This window comes from Toxotes jaculatrix, chromosome 3, assembly GCF_017976425.1.
Source record: "Toxotes jaculatrix isolate fToxJac2 chromosome 3, fToxJac2.pri, whole genome shotgun sequence".
In the NCBI taxonomy this organism is placed as follows: Eukaryota; Metazoa; Chordata; class Actinopteri; family Toxotidae; genus Toxotes; species Toxotes jaculatrix.
The window spans coordinates 13,100,460-13,124,901 of record NC_054396.1 but is presented as its reverse complement, the minus strand read 5'-3'; the positions used below and the strand labels follow the sequence as shown (position 1 = coordinate 13,124,901).

Here is a 24,442-nt window from a genome sequence, read left to right as displayed (position 1 = left end):
AGCCTCTTGGATGTTTTCTTATCAGTCTAAATGGCACCCTGGCCAACATCACCACCACTTCCTGGCAACACAGATTTTATAACTTTGGCCAAATAATAATGAATATCAATGAAACCATTGATCTGCACTTTGCATGACACTCGCGTGGGAGGTGCTGGGCGTGATGGCGAGCAGACTCTGTATAGGAGATAGGGATCTGTTGTTTTGTCGGCTGAATTGTAGCAGAGGGAGATACGGGCAGCGGACGGGTTGTCTCCCTTTCTTTGAAACTCTCCAGCGTAACAAACAGGCTTTCCTTTTCTGAACAGAAAGTCTGTACATCAGCAGAGAGCAGGAGAGAGGGGATGAAGCATGTACAGACAGGAGGCTGCAGGGAGGACAATCTGTTGATGCTGACAGAATAGTTGGACGGGATGGGATGAACTTTGTTTTGGGTTTTAGACATCTCAATAAAATATTGTGTTGAATATTAACAACCCATACGCTCTTTTTAAAGAAACACAGATGGAATGGTGTCTTTCTGTGAAACTGCATGGTGCGTAAATAGAATTACAGCTTCTCTCCTGCAGGTGTAGGCTACACACCTGCAGGAGAGAAGCTGTAACTCTTCACTTAAAAATAACTTTAAAGATCTGTGCTGCTCATGGCATGCCCATTATATCCAGAAATGAATTTTGATTGTCAGTTATTTTCTAGAGAGCAGTCACTTGTTGTTGAATGTTTTAGGTTGGCATTGCCCAGCAAAAATCTATAAATCTCCAGAAATATATAACTTCAGACACATTTTTATCACAATGCTTGACGAATAATGACAGGACACATTTCATTATTCAGAACATGTATTGTAAAAACACTCCATTGTAAAAAAAAAAAGAAATATATTACATTACAGGATACTACATATTTCTTAATTCTTTATACAGAGGATTCACAGAGGGCAAGCTCTTTTTATAAGAGTATACAAATTAAGTGTAACACACTGTACTTTCTGACAGCTTCATTTTACAGAACAGTCACTGCTTTTTTTTTTTTTTTTAATTCACTTAAAACCCAAGAAACTTTACTCAGTACAGTAACTAATCCAGGTCTCCTGCCTGTAAACAGCTGTCCCTGCTTTCACTGGTCTGTTCTTAGTGATGCCCGGTAGATATTAATGTTTTGTTTGTCATCACGGTGGACAAGCTCCACTTTAAATCTGCTTGGCAGACACTCGTCATAGAAACCAGGAGTCCCGTGCTCTTTTCGCATCTTGGATGAGAAATATGCCACAGCACCATTCTTGCACAAATGAGTTAGTGTCTCCACCAGCAGTGGATATGTCTCCGGGAGGTAAATGATATCTGCACAAAGCACCAGATCCCAGTCAGATGGGAAGTTCATGTGGTCCTCACCCCAGGACAGAGGGAGGACAGTGGGAGGAAGTGAAGGCCAACCACTGGGCGGCATGTTAGCTGAGACGTTGGCCTGAAGCTGTGGGAGAGCCAGAGGAAGGTCTGTGAGGGTCACAGCTGCACCTGAAAAGACAGGAAAATTTGATTCCAAGGATGAGTTGATGAAATACTGAACTGGAGGCCACAGGAAAATAAAGACAGGTTTGACAGTGCTTGATGACTGTCATGATAAGTGTGCAATGTGTCTGATGGAGGCAGCAGTGAGCCACATATCTGAAAGACTAGGCCTGGATTGAGGGCAGGGGTTGCCAGGTCCAGGGATTTCCTGTGGAACTGGGCAACATTTGTTGAATTCTTTGTCCTCTGGTTTGGGTAGACCCATTGCTGTGATTCTCTCCTGAGATCACAAAGTTGAGAACCACTGGTCTACCGCACAGAGCTATATTTTATTTATGATAATATACTGTTCTGGTACTCGGCTTGATTTTGTCGCACAGACCTGGCAACCCTGATTGGACCATGAGCAGCTGCAAGTGTGTATGAACACGTGAATGCAATTAACCAAATGGATAGAGAGCTGTGAAAGAAATTCTCGTTTGCACCTGTAGCCAATCAGGGAAAGATCAGGAAGCTCTTACGATGTCATCTTAAATCATGAACATGAATGTGGTGCAGACCAAACAACACACCGAGGCGTGCTGCCAAAATCCCGACCACACCGGTCCCTGCTCCCAGCTCTATGATGCGCTTTCCTCCCAGCTCCACACTCTGCTCCTCCAAGTAACGGCACAAGTGTAACGCCTGTGTACACACAAATACACATGATCACTACGAAACTCTCAAACGTACGGATATCATTTCTATGTAGTTTGAAAAAAGAAAGAAAGAGAGCGACTGCCTTAACGCTGTATGAACTTACAGCTTCCCAGACCGGGGCAGCCACGCCGAGGTTGGCACCGAACACCTGTCTTATCTTCAGCTGCTCACCGGCCAAAATATACTGATTTTCCTGAGAAAACGTTTCGGCAAACAGACAGTCGTCCGCGGGAAACGGGTCGTCTTCGTCCGCAGCACAAGTCATGGTTTGCGGTGAATAAAATCGTTTAACTATCGCCTTCACTCGATAAAGCCTGCTATGTTTACTCCGGCCGGTCGCCTTCCAGGTCAGGTTACATTAAGCTAACTAGTATCTAAGTTTAACTTAAACAGCGTTACGTTATATGAGGAATACAAAAAGCGTATGCGGGGTGGTCGAGTAGAAAATGGTAAATGTTAATTTACCTTTCTACTTGTTTTTGCATTTTTTCCGTGTTGGTTTTCTGAGCGTTTTCTGTTTGACTCTGACTAAAGGGTTAGCTACCCTGCTATCTGTTTAGCTGGGGCTCTCTCTCTCCTTTTTAGTTTCTGTGTACACTCAATCTAAAGAGAAACAGAGCTATACATTATGCTCCACTCTAACGTCATTATTAACTAAAACAACATTAAGTTATATGTAAGTCTGTGCTGCAAATATAGGGTTGTACGAGGCTTTTAATTTGAAAAGTAACACAACCAGACTTATTTTCCGGGTCGCCAGGCGATGTTTTCAAATTGCTTGAAACCAGCAGATGCTCACATTTTAGAAGCAACCACCAGACGTATATTTCCGATCGAAAAAGGATTTAAAGTGATTATCACCATCACCTGTTATCAAAATACTTGATAAAATGTCTAGTCTGTTGACTAATGATTTCAGCTGTACGTGTGAGGACAATTTTGCTCTGCTCTAGAAAGTGACTTTGAACAGTTAAACTCCATATTTTTATTTTTATCATATCTGTGCTGCTGTTCAAAACACACAAAAACACACCATCATGTTCCTGGTTTATTAAAAAAAAAAAAAAAAAGTTGCTCTCTCCTCACCCATTTTGTTTTTGAAAAACAAAACTTAAGTGGAGTACCACTGGGACATAACCATTTTTTTCACACACAACTTCACATCAATGACAAAGATGATTTAACAGGTGTATAATGTGTAGCGTACAGATATGTTGAATAAAGCTCTTCATCATTTCAGCTTATCAGTCTTAATAGAACACAAGAACATGAAAGGAATTTCCAACACACAGCCAATTTAAAATGTAATGGGTCCAAAAAACAAAAACAACCTCACAATGCTATCTTCATACATCTGCTTTTGTTGGACTACATCACAGTTTCCTCAGAGGATTGGACAGTAACTGTTGGGCTCAAACTTCGGATACACTTTACTCAATACACAGTAATTCTGCCTGACACACAACACCTCTGAACCTCTGGATTATATGAAGTTATTCAAAAATAAATAATTCTTTTCATCATACAGATGACAGTAGTATTACATCCATAACACCCGCCCCTCCTCCCCCTCAGGCCTCAATATGTGCAAACTGCAAGAGTTTTAAAAAGGTAGCACTTAATGCAAGGACCACGAAAAACAAAAACAATCACGTGTTTTAAAATGAGCACCTGATGCCAAGTGCAGCAGGTGTGACAAAGGTATGAACTTAAAATTACAGGATAAGTTGGAGGACGCTCATTGCTGTCTGCACCCTCCTCAGGCCAACCGTGGAGTGACAAGGACCTCAGCATTTTATTATTATTATTGTTAACGTAGCGGATAAATAAAAAAAATCTGGTGGTCCTTAAACCAAAGGAATATTTTTGGTACTGAATAACTATTCTAATCATATCTGCCCTAATACAAAGATGAAGTCAAATACTGAACCAGTGCATAAATGTAATGTTGGGATGAAAATGATTTTGCAGTAAGAATCACATCTACTGCACGTTTCTCTTTCACAAACATTCGTTCTTGTCACATCTCACTCACAGAAACAAATTGTTTGCGATGAAATTAAACAAAGAATGAATCTTCACACAACAAATGTCACGATTCGTGCTTTGAGTTCAAGCAGAGAACACTCTGCCTTAGCAATTTAACATTGGCAGTCCATTTTTATACACCTTTTTTTGTTTGTTGGTTTGTTTTTTTTGTCGAGACACAGATATGTCAACATGGTTGGGTTTGACAAACCTCTATCAAAGAGTCTTGGAGCGATTTAGATGCAAGTCACTTAATAAAATAGCCAAGGCTCAAACAGATTGTGGATTGTTTCTTTCATTAAAATGGACCACACAGCCCAAAGTGCACCTGCAAAGAGATGTTGGAATTCTTCTTGTCGCTTCCTGGTGGGTATGAAAGGCAGTCCAACTTTTTTTTTTTTGAGTAGACCCAAGACCAAGTCCAAGTCCACACAGATGCACAACAAACACCCACACAGAAAACAAAAGCCAGAGGAATGCATGACTAAAACTTTGTTCCAAAAAGAATAATAATTAGAACAATGACTATGACAAAGAGGATCAAAATGACCAGCATCTTTCTGTTTTTCTTTTGATATTGTTCCGCCTGCAAAAAAAGAAAAAGAAAATGTCAAAAACAGTAATGTAAAGTTCAATGGCTTTCAGTTTCATTTAAGGATTACCAGTAACAACAATTTATGTGTTTAACTGCATAGGTAAATTCTACACTGATAGGATATAACAATTGTCATTTTAATTGTAATTGCCTTTTCATTTTCCCCTGTGGTTGTTAGTGCTCATTATCACACCTAAAATTACCCATTAACTCCATCCACTCTTTAATAGCAACCTGTACTTTACATTGGTGATGAAAAATGTTAAACTCAACTCACCAAAAAAGTCATATTGAGCATTTTGTGTTTACCTTTTGTAACTGTTTCAGTCCGTCCTCTGTTTTAACACAAGCCTGCTCCACATTGAAGTCGATTCGGTCAAGAACGGTGCCCTTAAAGAGAAATGGGGGGATGATATCAGTGGAGGATAATATCCATTAATTATTTTAGTTGTTGATTATTATCTTTGACACTACTGTGTATTAGATGTTCAGTGTAAGTCTGTAAAACACCTTCCTAACATGGGTTTTCTTTGACTTGAAGGTCAGTTCATGTTCTGCCCTTCACAGTTACTTAAATATATGCAATAAAACATGTTAATATGCAGGATTCTTAACATTTCAGAAGTAATTTGGACACCTCGCTAACAACTACACCCTTGTATCTGGGAGGACAAAGATTTTTTTCTTTGGTATCGTTCTGGTGAATGGACCATAATTTAATTCTGTGTCAGAGTCTCATTGTTGCTTAATACCTGTTCAACCACCATTCCAGCCAAGTCCCGGAAAATCTCATTCAGATCTGAGATGGACTGCACTATTTGTCGGATCTCCCGCTCCCGTTCTTCAACCATAACTGTGTTCTGCTCCACCAGCATCAGCTGATCATCTGTGAACCCCTGAAAGAAAAGAAAGAATAAAACTAGGTGATTTCATAGTAATACAATTAATATTCCAAATGTAACACCACATGTTCAAGGGGTATGAATATGGCACTGTAAATAGAGTAAGTATGTATCCAGAGTATGAAAGGATGCATCTTTCTGATCTTGTTTGCAAAGCTTATTATTATGAGAGGCCATATTTCTGCTTTTATTGTGCTGTGTACACAGGGAACAAATGGAAAAAGGCCACAAAACCCACTCACTTTGTCATATAGAGCTAAATCTTCATCCTCCTCCATTAAGGGCCCTGAGTCAAAAAAATGCTTTGATCTCTCCTCACGATTCTTCATACCTGGTAGACAAAACAATTACACAGTGCTTAGATGGCATTAAAAAATGTGATGAAAGATATGAAATGAGACATAACCCTGACAATAGTCTAAATATGTGGGTACTGAGACAGTAAGGAATGAGAACTTAGGAAGACCAAGACCAGCTTCAGTGTAGTTCTTACGTTTTAGGTAGCTGGACTGCGTGTGCCTGAAATTGGTGGACAGCTCCTGCAGACTCTGTGCCAGAGATGACACCACGTTTCTCAATAGTCTCTCCTCCTGCTCGGTGCAATGGCCACAGCGAGACTGCAAACCTGTCACAGCTCGCTGGCATCGGTGAAACATCTGCAGTGAACACAAAATTAGTGAGCAAGCAGACACGGATGATGTTTCATTTCAAATCCTTTCACATAAAATACTGTCAGGCGTCTCTCCCTAAAACAACCAGAGGACAGAGGACAGGTTCTATATCATGCTCTTATGAGTTTGTGTTCAAGTAGAAACATTTGACAATTAAATTTGTTTACAAATTGAGAAAAGCTTATAAGGGTATATACACTTAAAGTCTAATAGTGTGCATTAACTCAATTAGTAAACTGTTAAATGCATCTACCTGTGTGATCTCCTGGGTAGTGATTTCTATGGCGTGCTCTTCTTCGCTGCTGTCGTCCAGTGTGGGACGATTCATGTGTTTGTCATGAAGTAAGGCCAGGTCCTTCATCTTCTGCCGAATCCGTGTGATTTCATATTGGATCTGAAAGGCAACGATTCACAGTTCAAAACCAAATACAGACTTACAGAACCTACAGAATGACAGGTTTGATGTGAAGACTTCTTCAGTACACACAGAAGTATCTACATTTATCAAATTTCCAATTTCAATTTTACCTCGTCGACTCCCTCTATCCATTTGGGTGGCAGTTTCTTGGTGACTCCAATGGCAGCTTCTGGGTCCAGGCTGATTCCTGACACCAAGGCCATTCGATCATCGGCCAACTTAAAAACACAAACAAATAATCCAATTAAAACATTTTATATAATAATTCAACACGATGAGGGTGGTCTACCATTTTGTGAGTTGAAATTATAGCACGAAGAGAAACAACAGTACCTCATCAAGCTCCTAATGTGAGAGTTGTTCCATCCAGTACAGAAGAAGGAAAAAGGAGAGAAAGACAGAAGAGTAAGTGAGCCCTGGAAAATCAGCAGTGAATACCAAAAAAAAGTCTGTTTGCATCCACTCCCACCAACTATATAATTACTAAAGTATGTCTGTTTATTAGTTCCAGCCATTTTCACTTAATTTATGTTTTTTAGTATGTACAAATCTGTAAAAATAAAGAGTAATAATAATAATAAAGAAACTAGTAATAAAATAATCTCCCCTTAAGCAAATCATTAAATGTAAGAAACATTAAGAATAAAGACAGAGCAGAAATGGTTGCGCTTCAAGATCATGTGAGGCAGCTGAGTTAAGAAAAGGTCATTTTAAGGAAAATCTGAAATGAGCAAGAAGTTAATATGTGATAGAAAACTGTAAAGTCGTGCAAGTGATTGGTCACTGATTTGGTTAATTATGTCTCCCGTGTGTGTGTGTGTGTCCTGTTTTATCTGGCAAAGGCCCTGCTGCCTTCTGGCAAAGGCAGTTATTTCAAACCTGAGTATACAGCAGCTTTAGTAAGGTGAATGTGCACCATTTCTCTGTGACATTGATGGAGAATGCAGAGACATTTAATCGAACAGTGTTCTACAACACATATAGATAAAGCCCGAGACAAGGACACAGGACCAAACATACACTATGAACACAATAAACACCTTTTTCCATTTTAAAATTTGACATCCACCTATTTCCATTTGAGCTACATAACCCGCAATGTGTTTAAATTTCCAGTAAAAGACAGGAGGGAAGGACGGCTCTATTCCAGGATCTGTAGACATTTCCTTCCCTATTCTTCAACACACTTTTAAGTATTCACTTTTTAGAAAGCCACTGACAGCTAATAACCTACTAAGCAACATGATGGAGGCTTATTGGGAAAAAAAACATTTCACTATTCAATAATGTGGTTATAGAAACTATCGATGGCAACGTTAAGAAAGAGCTAAAGCATTTTTTATGTGGGATGATGATGTATACGGAGCTGAAATAAACAAACGGGATCCAACAGGTGCCAATGGAGTCTAACTATCCAAAGCCAGATTTCTGGGCTGGTCCATGATGATTGCTGTTGCTCTGAAGGAAGCCGCAGCAGTCTGACTGAGTAATTAACAAATAACATTTTTTCCCCTCTCAGTAGGAGAGAAGACAAACAGTGTACAAACAGTTCAACTGCAAGAACACAGCAGCTGCACTATCGGGTATGAATCACCCCTCACAAAATGTTCCCAGCTCTGAAGTACCAGGCCACAGCATCACTACCAGCTCCTCTTACTATGATCTTTCTTGTTGATGTTCCTGAGGTACAGTAGGTTTGGCTGTGCTCATTTATCTGTTTCATTGAAAGGCCAGCCTTTCCAAGCCATTAGGAACAGCAGAGAAAACCAAGTTTATTGGAGGAGAAAATGATCAGGGTTAAGAGAAGTCACTGTTCACCGAGCTCAGTAGCAGAAATTCAGTGGCATATTTTGAGAAATGTGTGTACAAGCTGGTAGCAATGATTCTACCTCTGTGAGCAGGCAGCTGGTTAAAATGTTCACAGCTGAGTGTGAATGGTCACACACACCCTACACCTGCTCGCTGCACTGTGCAGGTGAACTCTAGTGTAAACACTTCTGGTGGACAACTATAAAAGCAATCTGAAAGGAGCTGTTCACAAAGCTGGACTGAACAGAATTTAGTTCACACTTAAATGTGAATAATACAGTGACACGTTTTTGCAACAGAACTGGGAAGTGAGGGAACATTAAGGTGGTTCTTGATAACTGGTGACTTCTAGTGTAAAACAAAATCTTTCCCTAAAAACTGAGGAGCCTTCTTGTTTTTCTTAATGACACCATCAGAGATAAACCCATCATAAAGATTATGAGTATTTCTGAATCACAAGCAGTTGTTTTTAGGAGTGTAATTTAGCCTTTGTCCATTTTCCTTACCTTGACATCTGTCGCACAATTATATAAGTAGAGAAGCTAACCAGTTACATTCTAGTGAAGGGTTGGGCAGTATGACAATATATGTGCCAGGAGACAACCTGCCAGCCATGAGAAATTTTGCCATACTTTTTACAGCAAAGTGTCTCCCTATAATGTCTCTGGGTGTACTGAGCAGGGTTTCGTGGAGTGTTTGAAAGCGTGAGGTGGGCCAACTTTCATGAAACAAAGACCCTTAGTGAAAACATCATCAATAAATACCCTCTTTTAAAAAAAATACTTTAGATAAAAAGAGGAAGTGTTTTTTCACTGCAACTGTCTTAAAGTAATGAGTGTGACTATTGTTTAGACCTAACTAAAATAATAGTGATAATGATATTGATGATTTTTATAAGGACCTGGGTGGCTTTAGAACCTCACCTTAAGGATTTCCAGGGAGAAAGCCTGTTAAACCAATGTCAATAAGTAGGACTGGAAATGGAAACACTGGATTTTTATACTATATGTGTCTGGCATTGGTGTAGTGAGGTACTGTGATTTTTCAGGTGTCTACTTATCCAAAACCAGACATTCCTGTCAACCAAACTTATCCATAAACAATTCAAACTGATTTTCCAGAACATTTACTATATAACCATAAACATCAACATCACAATATACAATTGAATATATTGTGATTGTATATTTAATCCATATTGCCCACTTCTATTCTACTGCAACAATCAATTACAGGTCACAGCCACAATTTGATCTAAGCTAGGTCAAAACACAATGGAGACCACATAACACTACTGAGGAGCAATATGTGAACGTTTAAAAAAAACATGCTTTAACTTTCACAAAACCCCACCCAAATATACTATTTCATCCCCGCTGTTTAAACTAAATGTAGACATTGAAAATATGAAAATATGGCTGCACACTCCTCCTCCTCCATCACCACCGTCAGTCTTGAGGTGACATGACGGTTCACACAGACACTACCGGTGATGAAACCTTCCTTTAGAATAACTAGCAGCTACTGGCACACAGCTGTACCTAGCTAACAAGTCTCTGTGACTGGCTACATGCAAACACACACAGTAAAATATCAAAACGATGCAGACCACTCACCGCAGCATTGCTACGTGTACTCAGACGGGGGTCGTATGTACTCACTTGCTCAGCCAATATCTGCCGGTTTTGGATTGCATTGTTCCGCATTAACAAGAAGGCATCGGTCAGACGCCTAGTGGCCATGATTGCCTTGATTGATATCTAAATTAACTCTGGACAAAGTGCGGACCAGACGATGATTTATTAGATAATGTCCACAGCCGCCGAGCTGCTGCTAACGCACCGCTAGCTTTAGCTTTGCCTGCGATAAATGATGAGGTAAAACTCGCGATACAGCACCTACAGTGGACGGCAAACGACCTTAAGCATATTCACCTGCTAAGCATCTCTAATACTTAAGTTAAATATAAGAAACATGACCGCGAGTTTCCTCTTAAAGTCTGGGTTTCACGTCAGATCGGTGAACGTTACTCCGCTTTAAGCAGCTGCGGAAGAAGGAAAACGTAAACACTTTCGTCAACAGCTTCTTCTTCTACTACTCATTAACTGCGGCTTTCATCTGTAACTGAGGCGCATTACCGCCACTTACGGTTAGCGAAGAGACAATGGCATATTTCCTTCAGCAACACATACCGTCAGCGCCGATATAAAGTGCTGTGATTGTTTTGTAAAATGGATTTTTAGTTTAGTCTTCTCCTCGGAAATAGTAGTCTGGCAAAAGAATTCTGCTAGCTTTTCCGGAGTTGTCTGTCCGGAACTGTCTTCTTCAGCAAATGGAATATTTTTGCATTTTGGACAGTTTGGTGCATACAACAAAATCATATTTCACTTTGGGAAATTGTAGTAGGAAAACGTTGGACCTGCCAACCGATCGTCCACTTTCAGTCTGTGGGTCTTTATCTTCACTTAAATTACACTGCCTTTGCACTTTAATAATCTTTAATCCTGTGACTATGCTGTTCCTCGGCCTCCCTCATGAAACAAGATAAGCTCACAGTTTGATTTTATGCCCCACTTTTATCCTGTTTTAGTTTTGTCAGGTATATCTTGATTAGATAAAGAGCCAAACGCGCCGTCACCCGGTCAAAGTTTCTCTCACAGTTCATTTTGAATTTTCAGGCCCAGTCTGCACAGCTGTCCTGCAGAGCCAGTTCACGGATTCATATTGAACATTTCATTCATTCATTCACATGGAGCCTGAACCATTCTGATTTTCAGGCTTAAAGGCTCAGTATTTAGAAAATGCGTTGACTTGTTGAAAGGGTACAGTAGATAAGTGCGTGCACCCTTGCGTGCGTATTGCGTGCGTGCGTGTGTGTGTCTGTGTGCGCTCGTGTGCGCGCGAGGGGGTGCCACTAACTGTAATTATGTGGCTGAAAGCTCCTCCTCCGCCCATTCTTAATCCCTTATATCCGCTAATACTGCTGCGCACACGGACTCAGAAGTACCAGCTGCCGTCAACCAACATATCACGGTTCCGTGTGGTGGAGCTCCGTGTTTGGGAGAGTTTTTTTTTTTTTTAATTGACCTCCGCTGAAGTCTGAGGAGAGAGAGAGAGAGACGAGGTAAGGAGGTTTGGAGGGTTCAGCTTCCGTCGTCTTCCTGTCTGGGTGGCTGAACACCTGTGCAGTACTCAGGCAGCAGAAAAAAAAAAGTCGTGGCTGTCACTCACTCTGGCTTCAAATTATAATCCTGTCTAATGGATGCCCTTTTAATCTTAATTGTTGGTTTCTGAATTGCTTTGCCAGACTCTGAGTGGTACAGCACGGTGCTGATTAAGCTGATGGGATATTACATAGTGGTTTTTAGGGGCTAAGAGACTTGTGCAGAGAACATAGCAGGTCACGCTTACCTGAGCATCTCTAGTGGCTGGTGTTAGATTACTTGTCTATTTTACTGCTGGTGACAGTTAATGGTCCATCCTAGGCGGCTGAAGCTCCTGGTGGGCAGCTCCTCAGGTGGTCAGATCTTGTCACAAAACCTTTGACTCATCCCCACGTTTTTAAAGGAGTGAACAGTTATCTGTATGATAACGTTTGCTATATTCACGGCACAGTAGGTCAAATTTTTGCTGGTGATTCCTGGGATTCCTCAGTTAACAGAGAAGCCCCAGACTGTTTGTAACCACTGTAGTTGATCAGTCTCAACAGGGGAGTGTCTGACTTGCTACTGGTGTGTGCAATCCAAGGAATGGAGGCAAACCAGTTCATGTGGATGACCTAAGACCTAATATAAAAGACTACCTCCTTGTCTCTGCAACCTTTCTTGAGGTTAGTGCTTCGACCTGGGATTGTTTTCATCCTCTGCGACTGTCCTGTCATTTTGTTTTCTTCTTGTTTGCTCAGCTGATCGGCATGGCCTCCTCTGATGATACAGAAGGGTCTCTGACTCCTGTGGATTTTATCCAGCTGCAGCATTACATGGAATGTAAGTCTCACCTCACTTTAAGTTCAACAATCAACTGATATTACTGGTATGTTAACACTGCACGTAACACATAAAGGGCCCAGCTGAAGGGGTGCTTTCTGAAGTTCAGGCTGTCTTCCGTACTTTCTATGGAAGGCAAATTTTGACTCTCTAGAGTCAAAATATTTATTATTGTGTGCCTTTATATGCACTAGTTAAGACTCAACAAGTGTATAAAAATAATAATGATTTCCATTGTAGATTATAGCAAAGTACATCTGTTGAAGTACTAAATATAGTTTTGAGGTACTTTACTTGAGTGCTTCCATTTTATGCTACTTTATATTTCTACTCTACTACATGTATTTGACAGCTTTGATTACTAGTTACCTTGCTGATTAAGATTTTACATACAAAACACATAACATGCTCATAAAATGTGACATATTGTTATAGATTAAACAGCCCAGCCATAAATGATGTAGTCAAAATTAGCATCCAGCTTGATCAGCAGCAACAGTAAAACACTACTTCCACATTAATGCATCAGTAAGAACAGTCCTACAATATACTGTACTATATAAGATACTTTTACTTTTCATACTTTAAGTACATGTAGTACGTCTAATAATAATACGTCTGTACTTTTGCTTAAGTAGGATTTTAAATGCATGCTTGTAATTGAGCATTTTTACATTGTTGTATGCTACTTTTACTTTGAAATTGAAAGAAGAGTACTCTTTTCACTGGAACACTGATGATTTTGAAGGATCACAGGCTAAGACATACAAGAGTAACAATTCGCAAATTGTCAGAAAGAAGAGAAAAAGAACAAATACAAGGAGAGTCAGAGTGAGTGTAACTACTCTATAGTCAAAGTCAAGAAGAAGAAAAATCCACTCTCAGAATACTCTTTAAATGTGTTCTTTCAGTTCATATGTTCAACACAGGCACATGAAGGGCAGCAAACTGCTGATACATCAGTGCATTTTGTCTTGTACTTGCTGAGAGTCCTTCTATATTACTCAAAAAGTGAAAACAGCAGTAGCCATCAACATTATAAAATAAACGACTGAGGAGGTTCCACTTACTCACGCACCATCAACATAAAAACACTTCACAGTGTTCTCTAGAGGACCATTCACCATCAACACAAAACACAAACAACAGCTCCAAAATGTAAGTGCACACTCCTGCACCGGGTTTGAGCTAATGCAGATTTGTTGATAGACTTATTGACAGGAAACAAAAAGTGGAATGGAGCTAAAAATATGTTGCCTTTCACTCAGAGGCTTTGAAAGAAATGAAATGGGTTGGTAGGCTTTTAGTGTTGGGTTGGATAATGGATGAATGGATAATTACACCTGTTCTCTCTCTGGTCCTGAGAAGAGCACCGTTATGTTTTACCTGTGACAGCAGGGCTCAAACCCAGATTTAATGTAGGATACACACAATGCGTCCATGTCCACAATTAGTGATGATCTCGCATTTGTTTCCTGTTTTAGCACTCAGGGTCCTTGTAATCAGAGAATGGGACAAATTGCAAATAGGCAAAGAACCGGATTAGTCAGTGGGCTTCTCTGTTCTCACTTGTTTCTTGTGAACTGTTGTCCTTGCAGACAGCAATTTGAGGGTGAAAGATGTGATTAAGGAGTTTCACTCTGGGGGTCGGCTGGCCCAGCACAGCTTTGGAGAGGTCAGTCATTGTCAGTTATTATGGAAACAGACCTGCGCAACGATACACACACACGTGAATACAGTTTATTTTTCAAGTTTAGAATTTCTTGTTTCTTCTTATGAACTTTGAAGTATTTTAATGAGAAAAACTATTTGTACTAATTATTATATTTTTTTATTGTAATTATATTTCCAAATTTGATTGTTCCTCTAGTAAACCTTCTTGGAAATTTTCCACAAATTACAGTCCTGGAAAAATCCAGCGTCACTGTAAATGTAAATATTACACTAATGCATTGTTGCTTTGTCCCTGTGTCTCCTCCGATGGCTGCTTTGATTTCTGTCCTCAGTGCGTCGATGCAGTGGGTTTCTGTCTCTTTCTCAAGACATACCTAGAGGTGGATGACTTTCCCGCAGATTTCTGCCAACGCCTTTTTCGCTATTTTCAACACGTAGAGCAGGATGGCAACACAAAGAGCCCACTGCCCAAAGGAGGTAAACCACTCTGCATGTCTGAGCAGGTGTTTAGAGGACAGGCTTTGAGCTCTACAGTCATGCTCAGCTCAGATTATGGTTGGAAATCCATCTTAGAAAATGACCAAAGAAAGAAAAATGAGTATTTCCTGTTGGACGCTTCCTCCAACACCTACCCGTTTGTCTGTGTTTTTATCTTGTAGTGCTGCGTCACAGGAATGAGGGCGTAGGCGTTGATCTGGAGATTAGTGCACCTGTTCCAAAAAGCAATATGATAAAATATTTCCTTTTACACTGCTATACTACAGCAGAAGTACAGGAATAAAAAAATTGTACTGTTGTAGACTTTAATGTAATAAAGCTTGTGCATATTTCTTTACTTTCAGGAGGCGTCTTTCTTCGTGATGTGTCCTGTTACTTCTCTGTGCTTGAGGAAGGACAGCCACGGGAGAAGCTTGAATGTTGGTTTCATGTGCCTTCTGAACAGTTTGTGACATGTCTATTATGGTGCAGCTGCCTTGTATATTCATGACTGAACAATTAGGACTGATTGTTCGGATGGTCTGATAAAGTGAAGAAACAGTGGAAACAGTGACTGTTCTGTGTTTTGTTTCTAGTTACTTTCAAACTTTATGACAAAGACGGCAATGGACTCCTGGACAGCTCTGTAAGTTACTCAAAGTCACTGACAGTTTTCTCAGAAATTCACAAAATATTTGGGATGTGCTCATGCTCATTTACAACAGTTGACACATGTACATTTATTGTTAACAATTAGGTCTAAAAAATGTAAAAATGAAAAAGACCACTTGGTTTACATTTTCAGCTTTAGTTGGCAGATAGTTTCAGAAAATGTTGTAAAACATTTGTAAACTTGTTTGATTTCAGTTACACAGAGGAATTTTGAATTTTGTGGAGCTATTTAGATTGAACACGACTATTATAGGTTACAGTATTTTAAACACAAAGCTACCCGCAGTCCACCGTGAATGTAAATTCTGTTCTCTCTCCCATCAGGAAGTGGATCGTATAATCACCCAGATGATGCGAGCTGCTGATTACCTGGGCTGGGACGTGACTGAGCTCAGACCAGTAGGAATCTGCTTTATGTAGCTTATTTTTTTCTTTATTTTAAAACCTGCATGATTTTTAATTCCCAGAAACAGTTTGGAATTTGCTTTGTGAAAAGATTCGGTTCTTGAGAAAGAGAGCTTCATTATGGCAGCCAAGAGCTTCAGGAGTTCAGGTACACAAAAAAGCTACTTGATATTCAATGTAGATGTTTTCTGATCATGCAGGTGCTCAAAGACATGATGACAGCAATCGATGTGGATGACAGTGGGACCGTGACACTGGAGGAATGGGTGAAGGGGGGCATGAACAATGTGCCTTTACTTGTTCTGCTTGGACTGAAGGTGAAAAACATTATTACTATACATACAATGTTTTACAGTTTCATTAGAACCTCAAATTGTCAGTCGATCTCAGTTATTGTTGCTTTGTGCAACACCTCAAGGACACAGCTGCGTTTGTCATGCTCTAATACACGCAATCAACAGCGTTTCTCTTTGTAAAATCTTTTTCAATGTCCTTCTCTCATCCCCTCTCCCACAGATGACAGAGCGGGATGGGCAGCATATTTGGAGGATGAAGCACTTTAACAAGCCGACCTACTGCAGTGTGTGTCAGAGCATGCTGCTCGGCCTTGGGAAGCAGGGGCTCTGCTGCACCTGTAAGAGCTCACAGCTGCCACCAGGGGGCATACGTACCTCACACACAGTGAAGATTAGCTGGAGGAGTCAAATCTTTATCTGTATTGTACATTATTTGTCAGGGACACTGCATTTTTCTATAAATCATACTCATAATTAGCTATAGAATCATATAAGTTCTAGTAAAGAAAAACTTTGCCTTGTCATTTCTGTAACATGGAACATTTTTCCTCCCACAGGTTGCAAGTACACTGTCCACAGTCAGTGTGCCAACAAGAATCCTGAATCCTGTGCTCGTACCTTTGTCAAATCTAAAAAGGAGATTGGTGTAAGAAAGCACAATGATACCATTTCACTCCCATTTCCATCCACTGGTTTGAGTCTTTGAGTTTAAACTTAAATTTATATTTCCCATCTTTTTAAGAGAGTATACTCATGTCAGTTCTCTTTTTCCTGACTAAAAACCAAATGGCAGCAAGAGCAAACACATTAACAACAGGGAACATTAGGGTGCATTAGTCAGTAATAAGTGCAACCCATCAGTGTTTTTTTTTGAGTGCGGATTACAGCCGGCACAGTCTGCTCCGTACATCTGTTAAATGTCCTAACTTTGCACAAGCATAGATAATTTCACTGTCTTTTTCCAGTGCCGTGTCGCGGCCACAACTCAGTGATTCACAATATGTGTAATGGATTGCAACAGTGAGCTGGCCAAAATGTTTCAGCCGCTTCAGGACGTTTGAGGTGCCAGTGTGCTTTAAAGACATTTGATCTGGTGATGCACGTCTGCCAAGTTGATGGCCATCCAAACAGTCATGAATCCGAAGCCGTCTATAACCTCAACAGCTGCTCTGGAGGAGGGTGTGGTCTGTGCTGATTCTTTTAAAGTCAATAATGACGTAATTTTTCCTACGGTCATTCAGGGCTGGATTGTTTTGTGGGCACTCCAGTGCCACAGAGCACGAACATGAACATCGTTCTGGCAGATGAATTTGTTTAGCATCCTAAGACTTGTTTGGATGTTAAAAGTCAAGAATAGAAGAATATGTGAAACCAACCCTGGGTATCACAGTCCCTTCTGTGGGTGTAAAAAGGGTGAAAATAAGTCATACTTAATAAAACCAGGTTACAGTAGTGGGACAACACCTCTTTCTTCTGCTCCTCTGTGTCTCAGGAAGCAGCTCACGACTGGATCAGAGCTGACTGTAACTCTACCAAGTGTCAGGTCTGCCATAAGAAGATCAAAACTTTAGCAGGAAGGCACTGCGTGTGGTGCCAGGAGATGGTGAGGATTGTGTGTGTTTGTTTACATTAATGCACGAATTGGAGAGGATCTTCTTTCTGTGTTCACTGAGTCATGTTTCTTTTTAAGCGTCATGATGACTGCATTATCTCCGGCTTATCGTCCTGTGATTGTGGACCTCTGAGAGATCATATACTGCCACCGTGGGCCATATACGCTGTTTCAAAGGTAAAATGAGAAGCTACACCCCCCCCCCCCCCCCCCCCTTTCCAACAATATGTCAACACCATAAATTTGGCTTCAGCAAATTTAGATTAGATTTCTAGGATTATTGTTTGTCTGTTAGTTGGTTAATTGTCTGTTGTTTCCCTCAGGAGGAAGACACCAGCCTGTTAAATGTTACCCCTGATGGCCACATCCTGCAGGTCTGCTGTTATCAAATCTTCCTACATGCTTTAATTTCTTTTCCAACTGTACACCCATGTGTTTTCTCTGCGAGGTCTCTTTCAAGTTGCCTGCTGCAACTACCATCTGCATACCACTTCTTTTGGAAGACTCTCCAATTTTAGTAATTTGTCATGTTATTTTTCTTTTTTGGGGGGAGTTTTTCATGTTTAAAAAGACTCATTTCAAGTGATATGCCATCTAAAATGTATATATTTAGTATTAGACACTCTCCTCCTGTAAGCTTAAAAGATGGCTTCTGGTTGTTTCCTTCTTCACAGTGAACAGAAGCAGTTGTCAGCTTTTAATGTATTCTAATGATAGAAGTTGTCTCAGCTGGAAATAAACAAAATTTCCCATTTGTTACATTTTCAAACATTTTTCAGTTGAATATTTGTAAAATCTAAAAATATCCACTATGGCCTTTACTGTATATAGGACCCTCATGTTTAAACTTTTTCTTAATAGTGGAACATGACTTAAACCTAAGTATTGGGTGTAAAAGTTATGGTGTTGTACAGTGGCTAGAATGGCAGCATGTGTCCATCTCTCCACATACTGAAACACAGATTTGCCACATGAGTTAAACAAACCAGTGGCTCATGTTTGGTTGCACATTTTTCTTCAGATTGTTCCGATTCCAGACACCCATCCTCTGCTGGTGTTCGTGAACCCAAAAAGTGGAGGAAAGCAGGGTGAAAGGTAAGCGGCTCAAAGTCTTGATATGGATAAAGTAAGAGTGGGAGAAATTATCAGTATGGCAGTATAACATCTTAACTTTTTATACAACATTTTATCAATACACAGGCTTCACTTGCTGTTTTGCTACACAATAATCTGTCCATCAAAGTTGAGCTCTCTTTCGGATATGTTTCCTTATGATGTGAAGACTGTTTTGCAGTACATGTGTTTGGACACCACATTGTCATTGTCAGTTTATTATGATAGTATATCATTAATAGTCCACACCCGTGGTATAAAGGTGATCTAATAATTTGTAGGCAAGGCAAGGTTTATTTATATAGCACCATTCGTACACAAGGTAATTCATAGTGCTTGTAGACTAAGAATATGCTCCCTCTTACTTTCTTTCTGTCTGTGTGTTTTCCACAGAGTGCTCAGGAAGTTTCAGTACCTGCTGAACCCACGTCAAGTGTACAACCTGTCCAACGGAGGTCCCGCACCAGGGTACACAGTACTTCTAGTCGCTAATGTGGGACTCGCAGTTTGCCTGTCCTCTTTAATTCAAATTCATTTTGACTTTGTCTTTCAGATTGCACTTCTTCCGCAGTCTGCGTGAATACAGGATCTTGGTGTGTGGAGGAGACGGCACAGTTGGGTGGCTCCTGGATGCTATAGGTACAGCGGGTCTCTCTGGGTTTCGGTGAGCTGACTGAGATAACAGTCTTTAAGGCTAAATAATGTACCTGTGCTTTCAGACAAAGCTGACCTCCAGGTGCATCCTCCGGTAGCTGTCCTACCTCTGGGCACTGGGAATGACCTGGCTCGCTGTCTTCGCTGGGGAGGAGGTAAAGCTGTAAACACATTACCTCTAAATCAAACAAGTGTCGCTCAGATATTAGCATTGACGTTGGCACCATATGTTATTTACTCATCCTGCTTCTATTGTAATTCCATGGAAGGTTACGAGGGGTCGGACTTGAGAGAGATCCTGAAGGAGATCGAAGCCAGCGAGTTGGTTCCCATGGACCGCTGGAGCATCCAGGTGATACCAGATGACCCTCAAGAGGCAGGAGACCCTGTACCCTACGAGATCATCAACAACTACTTCTCTATTGGAGTGGTGAGTCACTTCTACACTACCCACCAAGGAGGAATAACAATGCCCATACCACACATGATTGTTGATTAATTTCTTCAATCCTAACAAAACATTCTGTTAATTGTCTTCTTGACATAAACAGAAAGTGGAACACACTGCTTAAAACTTGACTGAATATGACTGTATTTGTGTCCATGTGAGCAGGATGCCTCTATTGCTCATCGTTTTCACTCCATGAGAGAGAAACACCCCCAGAGGTTTAATAGCAGGTGAGGATTCACATTAACTGAATGAGTGTTTTCCAATGAAAAGTGTGACACAGATACGTTTTCTCTTAGTCAGCGATGGTGAAGTTCTTTTTGTTCTCTCTTGTTTTTAAGAACGAAGAACAAACTGTGGTATTTTGAGTTTGCCACTTCTGAGACCATCTCAGCATCTTGCAAGAGGCTGAAGGAGTGTCTCATTATTGAGGTGAGAAGTTCTCCTGCAGTCATAGTGCTCTTTCATCCAATCTTATAATTGGGAACTCACACAACTGCTAAAGTCTTAAGTCTTACTTTTGTTTAGCTGCGTATAAACAGAACAACCTGTTGTTGTTGTGCCTCCACCAGTGTTGCGGGAGACATCTGGACCTGAGCAACATGTCTCTGGAGGGCATAGCTGTCCTCAACATACCCAGCATGCACGGAGGCTCCAACCTCTGGGGCGAGTCCAAGAAGGCGGATGGCGTGCCAGAGGTGGAGCACAGTGAGGTTATCACTGACCCTGAACTTCTTAAAACAATCACACAGGGTGAGACTTGGCTGGTTGGACCATCCCGTACTCTCGTAAATCACCTTATTTATGGTTTCCAGATATTATCTATGGGGCCCTCCCTGCCTGCTTGCATACATGCCATCAACCTTGTTGGCTGCAACACTGATTTAATCTGTCACTTCTTCTGTGTGCGTTTCATTACTCTGCAGACATGAGTGATAAGCGTTTGGAGGTGGTGGGGCTGGAAGGAGCTATGGAAATGGGACAAATCTACACTGGACTGAAGAGCGCCGGGCACAGACTGGCACAGACCTCTCAAATTACCATCAGGTTGTGTACCTTTACCTACAGGTGGATGACAAGAATAACCAGAACACCTGACCAGGTGTTCCTGTTATATTTTCCTGTTACCCTCCATGCAGCCTGGTGTAAACAGACACACATTAAATCTCACTGTCACTCCTCCCTGTCTGCAGGACGATTAAAGCCCTGCCCATGCAGATTGACGGGGAGCCTTGGATGCAACCTCCTTGTACTGTAAGTGTTATCAACCACTTGAATCCAGTGCTAATGTTGAAGATGTTGTGTTTTAGATTCGTTAACTTCAGTGGTAACATCATTGAAGTGTGTTGCATCAGTGTGTTGCTCAGTAATTAAACTTAATCACAGTCATAATCAAAGTGCCAGAGTCACGTTACCACTACAGTACAGATAACAGCAAAGTTAGTGTAGCATACCACTAGCTTATAAAATGTCTCTGAGCTTATCAGAAATGCATCAGATTAAATAATAATAATTAAGTCAGAGTTCACCAAAACTCTGTATTTGATTCACTACAGATCCACATAACTCACAAGAACCAAGCTAACATGCTCATGGCTGCACCAACCAAACCATCCAGCTTCTTTCACCTCAAGTAGAGTAACGGCTCCACTGCATCCTCCTGTCAGCAGAGGGTCACAGCGGAAAATGATGCAGGATGAGTATATTTCAAAGAGAATGTCCATTGCTGAGTGTGTTACTCATGTGTTTTGATTATTAAGTATTAATGTGTGTGTCTTTTGCACTTAATCCCTGGTGTAATTCTGAACTATTTCATAAGTACAGACAGCTTGCACTTACACAGCGACCACACTGACAGACCAACTCAAAAGTGGAAATTTCACTACTCAGTCTGATCCCTGCTATTGTGTGCCAACGTAAATGTAATGCATCAATTTTTTGTGTGTTTGTAAATAAAATAGCAGAGCATATATCTACGGTATATGGATAAGGAATATATATTAACTTATTTGATGTCGCTATAGCTTTTTCTTCTGTGGTTAATCAAATTTACAGCAGCGTGTCGTCGAGTTTCACCTGTACTGTACCTAATGCAGCTGGTGATGAACCGGCTTTTTTCAGGCCTTTGCATGCTCACAGCAGCTCACCTTGTTCAACAACAACACTATCCTACCTGTCTGTTCAGATATCTTTTACTGTAGGCGTTCATCCCACTGAATGAAAAGTATGTAATTCATTTACTTCTGTGTGTGCTTTTTTTTTTTTAAGGTGCAGATGAAACAATGTGAGAAACACTAGATTGAATGTGACTGAATGTGGTTTTATAAAGATTTTCTCTATAGTCATAACTGAATCCTGAAAGTGCTGAGGAGAGGGTGTTTGGTGTACCTCTCTCAGATTTACCAAGTTGTGTTTTAAAAAAACAGTATTCTGTTGTATTTAGCAGACTAAGGTTCACTGAACTCAAGTAATAACTCAGTGTTGTTTCTTGTAACTTTGCTTATACCTTTGCATAATCTTTGTAGCAAGATTCTCCTGGTGATTAAGCTTCTTAAAAACAGTCACATAATACACAGAAACCTTGGGAAATAAAAAAAAAAAGTTACTGATTAAATGTAATGAAATCAAATGTGTTGGAAGTTGCCCAAAATCATCTATTCTGTGAGTCAGTCTTGTGTTGGAATTACAGTGTACTTCTATACGTGTAAAATGCTTGTATGTTCATTTATTGTCTTAATGTTAAAAAGTGTGTAGCTGTCATTTGCATGTGTGTCTTGACAATATTGTATTCTCATTTTCAGTGAACACTCATACAGCATCACATTGACAACATACACTGAAATGTCCTCAGACCGATCACCTGGTGAATGGGCAGATAACGGAAGCAGTTACAAACTGTTGCCCCACCACAACTTTTTGTTTACAGATAGATTCACATCTCAGCCCACTCTGAAATAGATTAAGTGGAGATTTATTTAATTTATTTTTTATATATAAATAATTTAAGGTTAAATGGCAGCATACTCAAAAGTTTACTCAATTACAGATGTAATTTTGCAGCAAGCTACTCATGCTGCTCTCAGCAAAAAAGAAAAAGAGGCCATTTGCATGTAAAAACATGTACAACACAATATGTACTGCATTTCCATGCTTATCTGTCATAAAGCTATTTGTCAGCTCTCAACCATACTTGTATTTTGTAGTGACCTGTGTATTTATTTAAAATATTTTTTGTGTTTGCAATATTTCACTGCATGCAGCCCACTTGCTGAAATTCTAAGTAATGCTCAAATCTTCCTAACGCCAAAGCTTGTCAGCATACAGAGAGGCAGGCTTTGGATCAATGTGGGAGGGAAAGCAGGAGGACTAATCCAGAGGTGGTGAGGAAAAGTGGCAACAGCAAAGGTTTAGTTCAGGATAGATGTTATGTGACTGTGTGTGTGTGTGTGAGTGTATGTGACCCACTTGCACACTCTTGAAAGAAGTATCAGACATGAGGAAATGAAAGATGAAGCAAAAATAATTTCATATGCATGTACTGCAAATGAAAATCAAAATGGAAATCTAAAAAAGTAAGGGTATAAAATGATTATCTAGTGCTGAGATAGCAAGATTGAATCAATTCTGGTAAATGTCACTCTCCTTGTCTGGATCAGTGGTTTTTATCTTTGTTGTGGTTATTTATAAGTTGACACATGGTGTGTCTGTCAAAATTTATTAAGTTGCTGAAATCTCATCTTACAAATTACACAGACAAGATCGTACACAAACTATGATCTTGTCTGTTAAAATCTGCCAGCTCCAACATATAGTAACAAATGTAAACCTGTTTTCAGTACAAATTGACTTACTTCAGGTGTATGACTGGCCTTAATCACAAAATGGGGCTTTGGAGTGTTCCAAAAGTATCAGGACCATGGCTCTGAATGCTTGTAATAAGTTATACATCATAATCTATGCATTTATTACATTTTGTCGTAATCTGACAGACAAGACAGATGTCAGGTGTTCTGGTTATCAGACAAGATTTCAAATAAATGTCGTAAAGTAAAACGTACAATATTTCCTCTGGGAATGTAGTGGAGTAGAAGTATTATAAACAGCATAAAATGTAGATACTCAAAGTGCGTAAGTACTTGAGTAAGTGTACCTTGTTCCTTTCCACCACTGCTAAACAACAAGGCACCACTGTAACCGTGCTGGCTGATTTGTTTGACAATAGTTCAGTGAGACGTTCACTGCCACAGCGTCTTAACAATGACTGTTAAAACTGTCAAAATAAGAAAGAAATAGTGTTGAAATGTTCTGCACTTCTACATTTTACTGTAAACTTATTAACGGTGCTTCATAAGCATTCAACTGGCTAAAAATGATCTAAACCTCACCGCTGTCAGTACAGTATGTTCAGTTCTTAATTACGTTGGCATGTGTGTGTTCTTGCGTGACTGAGACCGAAAAAGACAGAAAGGTTCCTG

General features: G+C 40.2%; 3 protein-coding genes across 9 annotated transcripts; 1 reads left to right on the top strand and 2 right to left on the bottom strand.

Annotated features, from left to right (window-relative positions):
* Positions 1–879: 879 nt before the first annotated feature.
* LOC121178893 (EEF1A lysine methyltransferase 3-like) lies at positions 880–2,710 on the bottom strand. The gene is made up of 3 exons (XM_041033368.1): positions 2,311–2,710; positions 2,081–2,192; positions 880–1,514 (listed from the first exon to the last, which is right to left on the bottom strand). Exons 1-3 carry the CDS (start codon positions 2,470–2,472, stop codon positions 1,117–1,119), a joined length of 672 nt encoding a protein of 223 aa, XP_040889302.1. The 5' UTR covers positions 2,473–2,710; the 3' UTR covers positions 880–1,116.
* dgkab (diacylglycerol kinase, alpha b) lies at positions 2,022–23,156 on the top strand. Of its 4 annotated transcripts, none has more exons than XM_041033360.1 (24): positions 11,619–11,754; positions 12,535–12,616; positions 14,215–14,291; positions 14,623–14,767; positions 15,133–15,207; positions 15,364–15,413; positions 15,764–15,838; positions 16,045–16,161; positions 16,361–16,478; positions 16,698–16,786; positions 17,633–17,743; positions 17,831–17,929; positions 18,076–18,126; positions 18,774–18,847; positions 19,259–19,333; positions 19,419–19,504; positions 19,585–19,674; positions 19,789–19,949; positions 20,133–20,197; positions 20,309–20,399; positions 20,540–20,720; positions 20,894–21,014; positions 21,161–21,221; positions 21,524–23,156. In XM_041033360.1, the coding sequence occupies exons 2-24, from the start codon at positions 12,544–12,546 to the stop codon at positions 21,602–21,604; spliced, it is 2,166 nt and encodes a 721-aa protein (XP_040889294.1). In that variant the 5' UTR covers positions 11,619–11,754; positions 12,535–12,543; the 3' UTR covers positions 21,605–23,156. The 4 variants fall into 4 exon arrangements, with proteins under 4 accessions (XP_040889296.1, XP_040889294.1, XP_040889295.1 ...); XM_041033361.1 differs by lacking the exon at positions 11,619–11,754 and adding an exon at positions 12,442–12,459; XM_041033362.1 differs by lacking the exons at positions 11,619–11,754; positions 12,535–12,616; positions 14,215–14,291; ... (5 more) ...; positions 16,361–16,478; positions 16,698–16,786 and adding an exon at positions 2,022–2,032 and having other exon boundaries at positions 17,166–17,743.
* Positions 4,563–10,671, bottom strand: stx16 (syntaxin 16). Of its 4 annotated transcripts, none has more exons than XM_041033364.1 (9): positions 10,247–10,671; positions 7,155–7,166; positions 6,932–7,039; positions 6,657–6,797; positions 6,226–6,388; positions 5,975–6,063; positions 5,583–5,726; positions 5,140–5,220; positions 4,563–4,821 (listed from the first exon to the last, which is right to left on the bottom strand). In XM_041033364.1, the coding sequence occupies exons 1-9, from the start codon at positions 10,370–10,372 to the stop codon at positions 4,720–4,722; spliced, it is 966 nt and encodes a 321-aa protein (XP_040889298.1). In that variant the 5' UTR covers positions 10,373–10,671; the 3' UTR covers positions 4,563–4,719. The 4 variants fall into 4 exon arrangements, with proteins under 4 accessions (XP_040889298.1, XP_040889300.1, XP_040889299.1 ...); XM_041033366.1 differs by having other exon boundaries at positions 10,292–10,671; XM_041033365.1 differs by lacking the exon at positions 7,155–7,166.
* Positions 23,157–24,442: the final 1,286 nt, after the last annotated feature.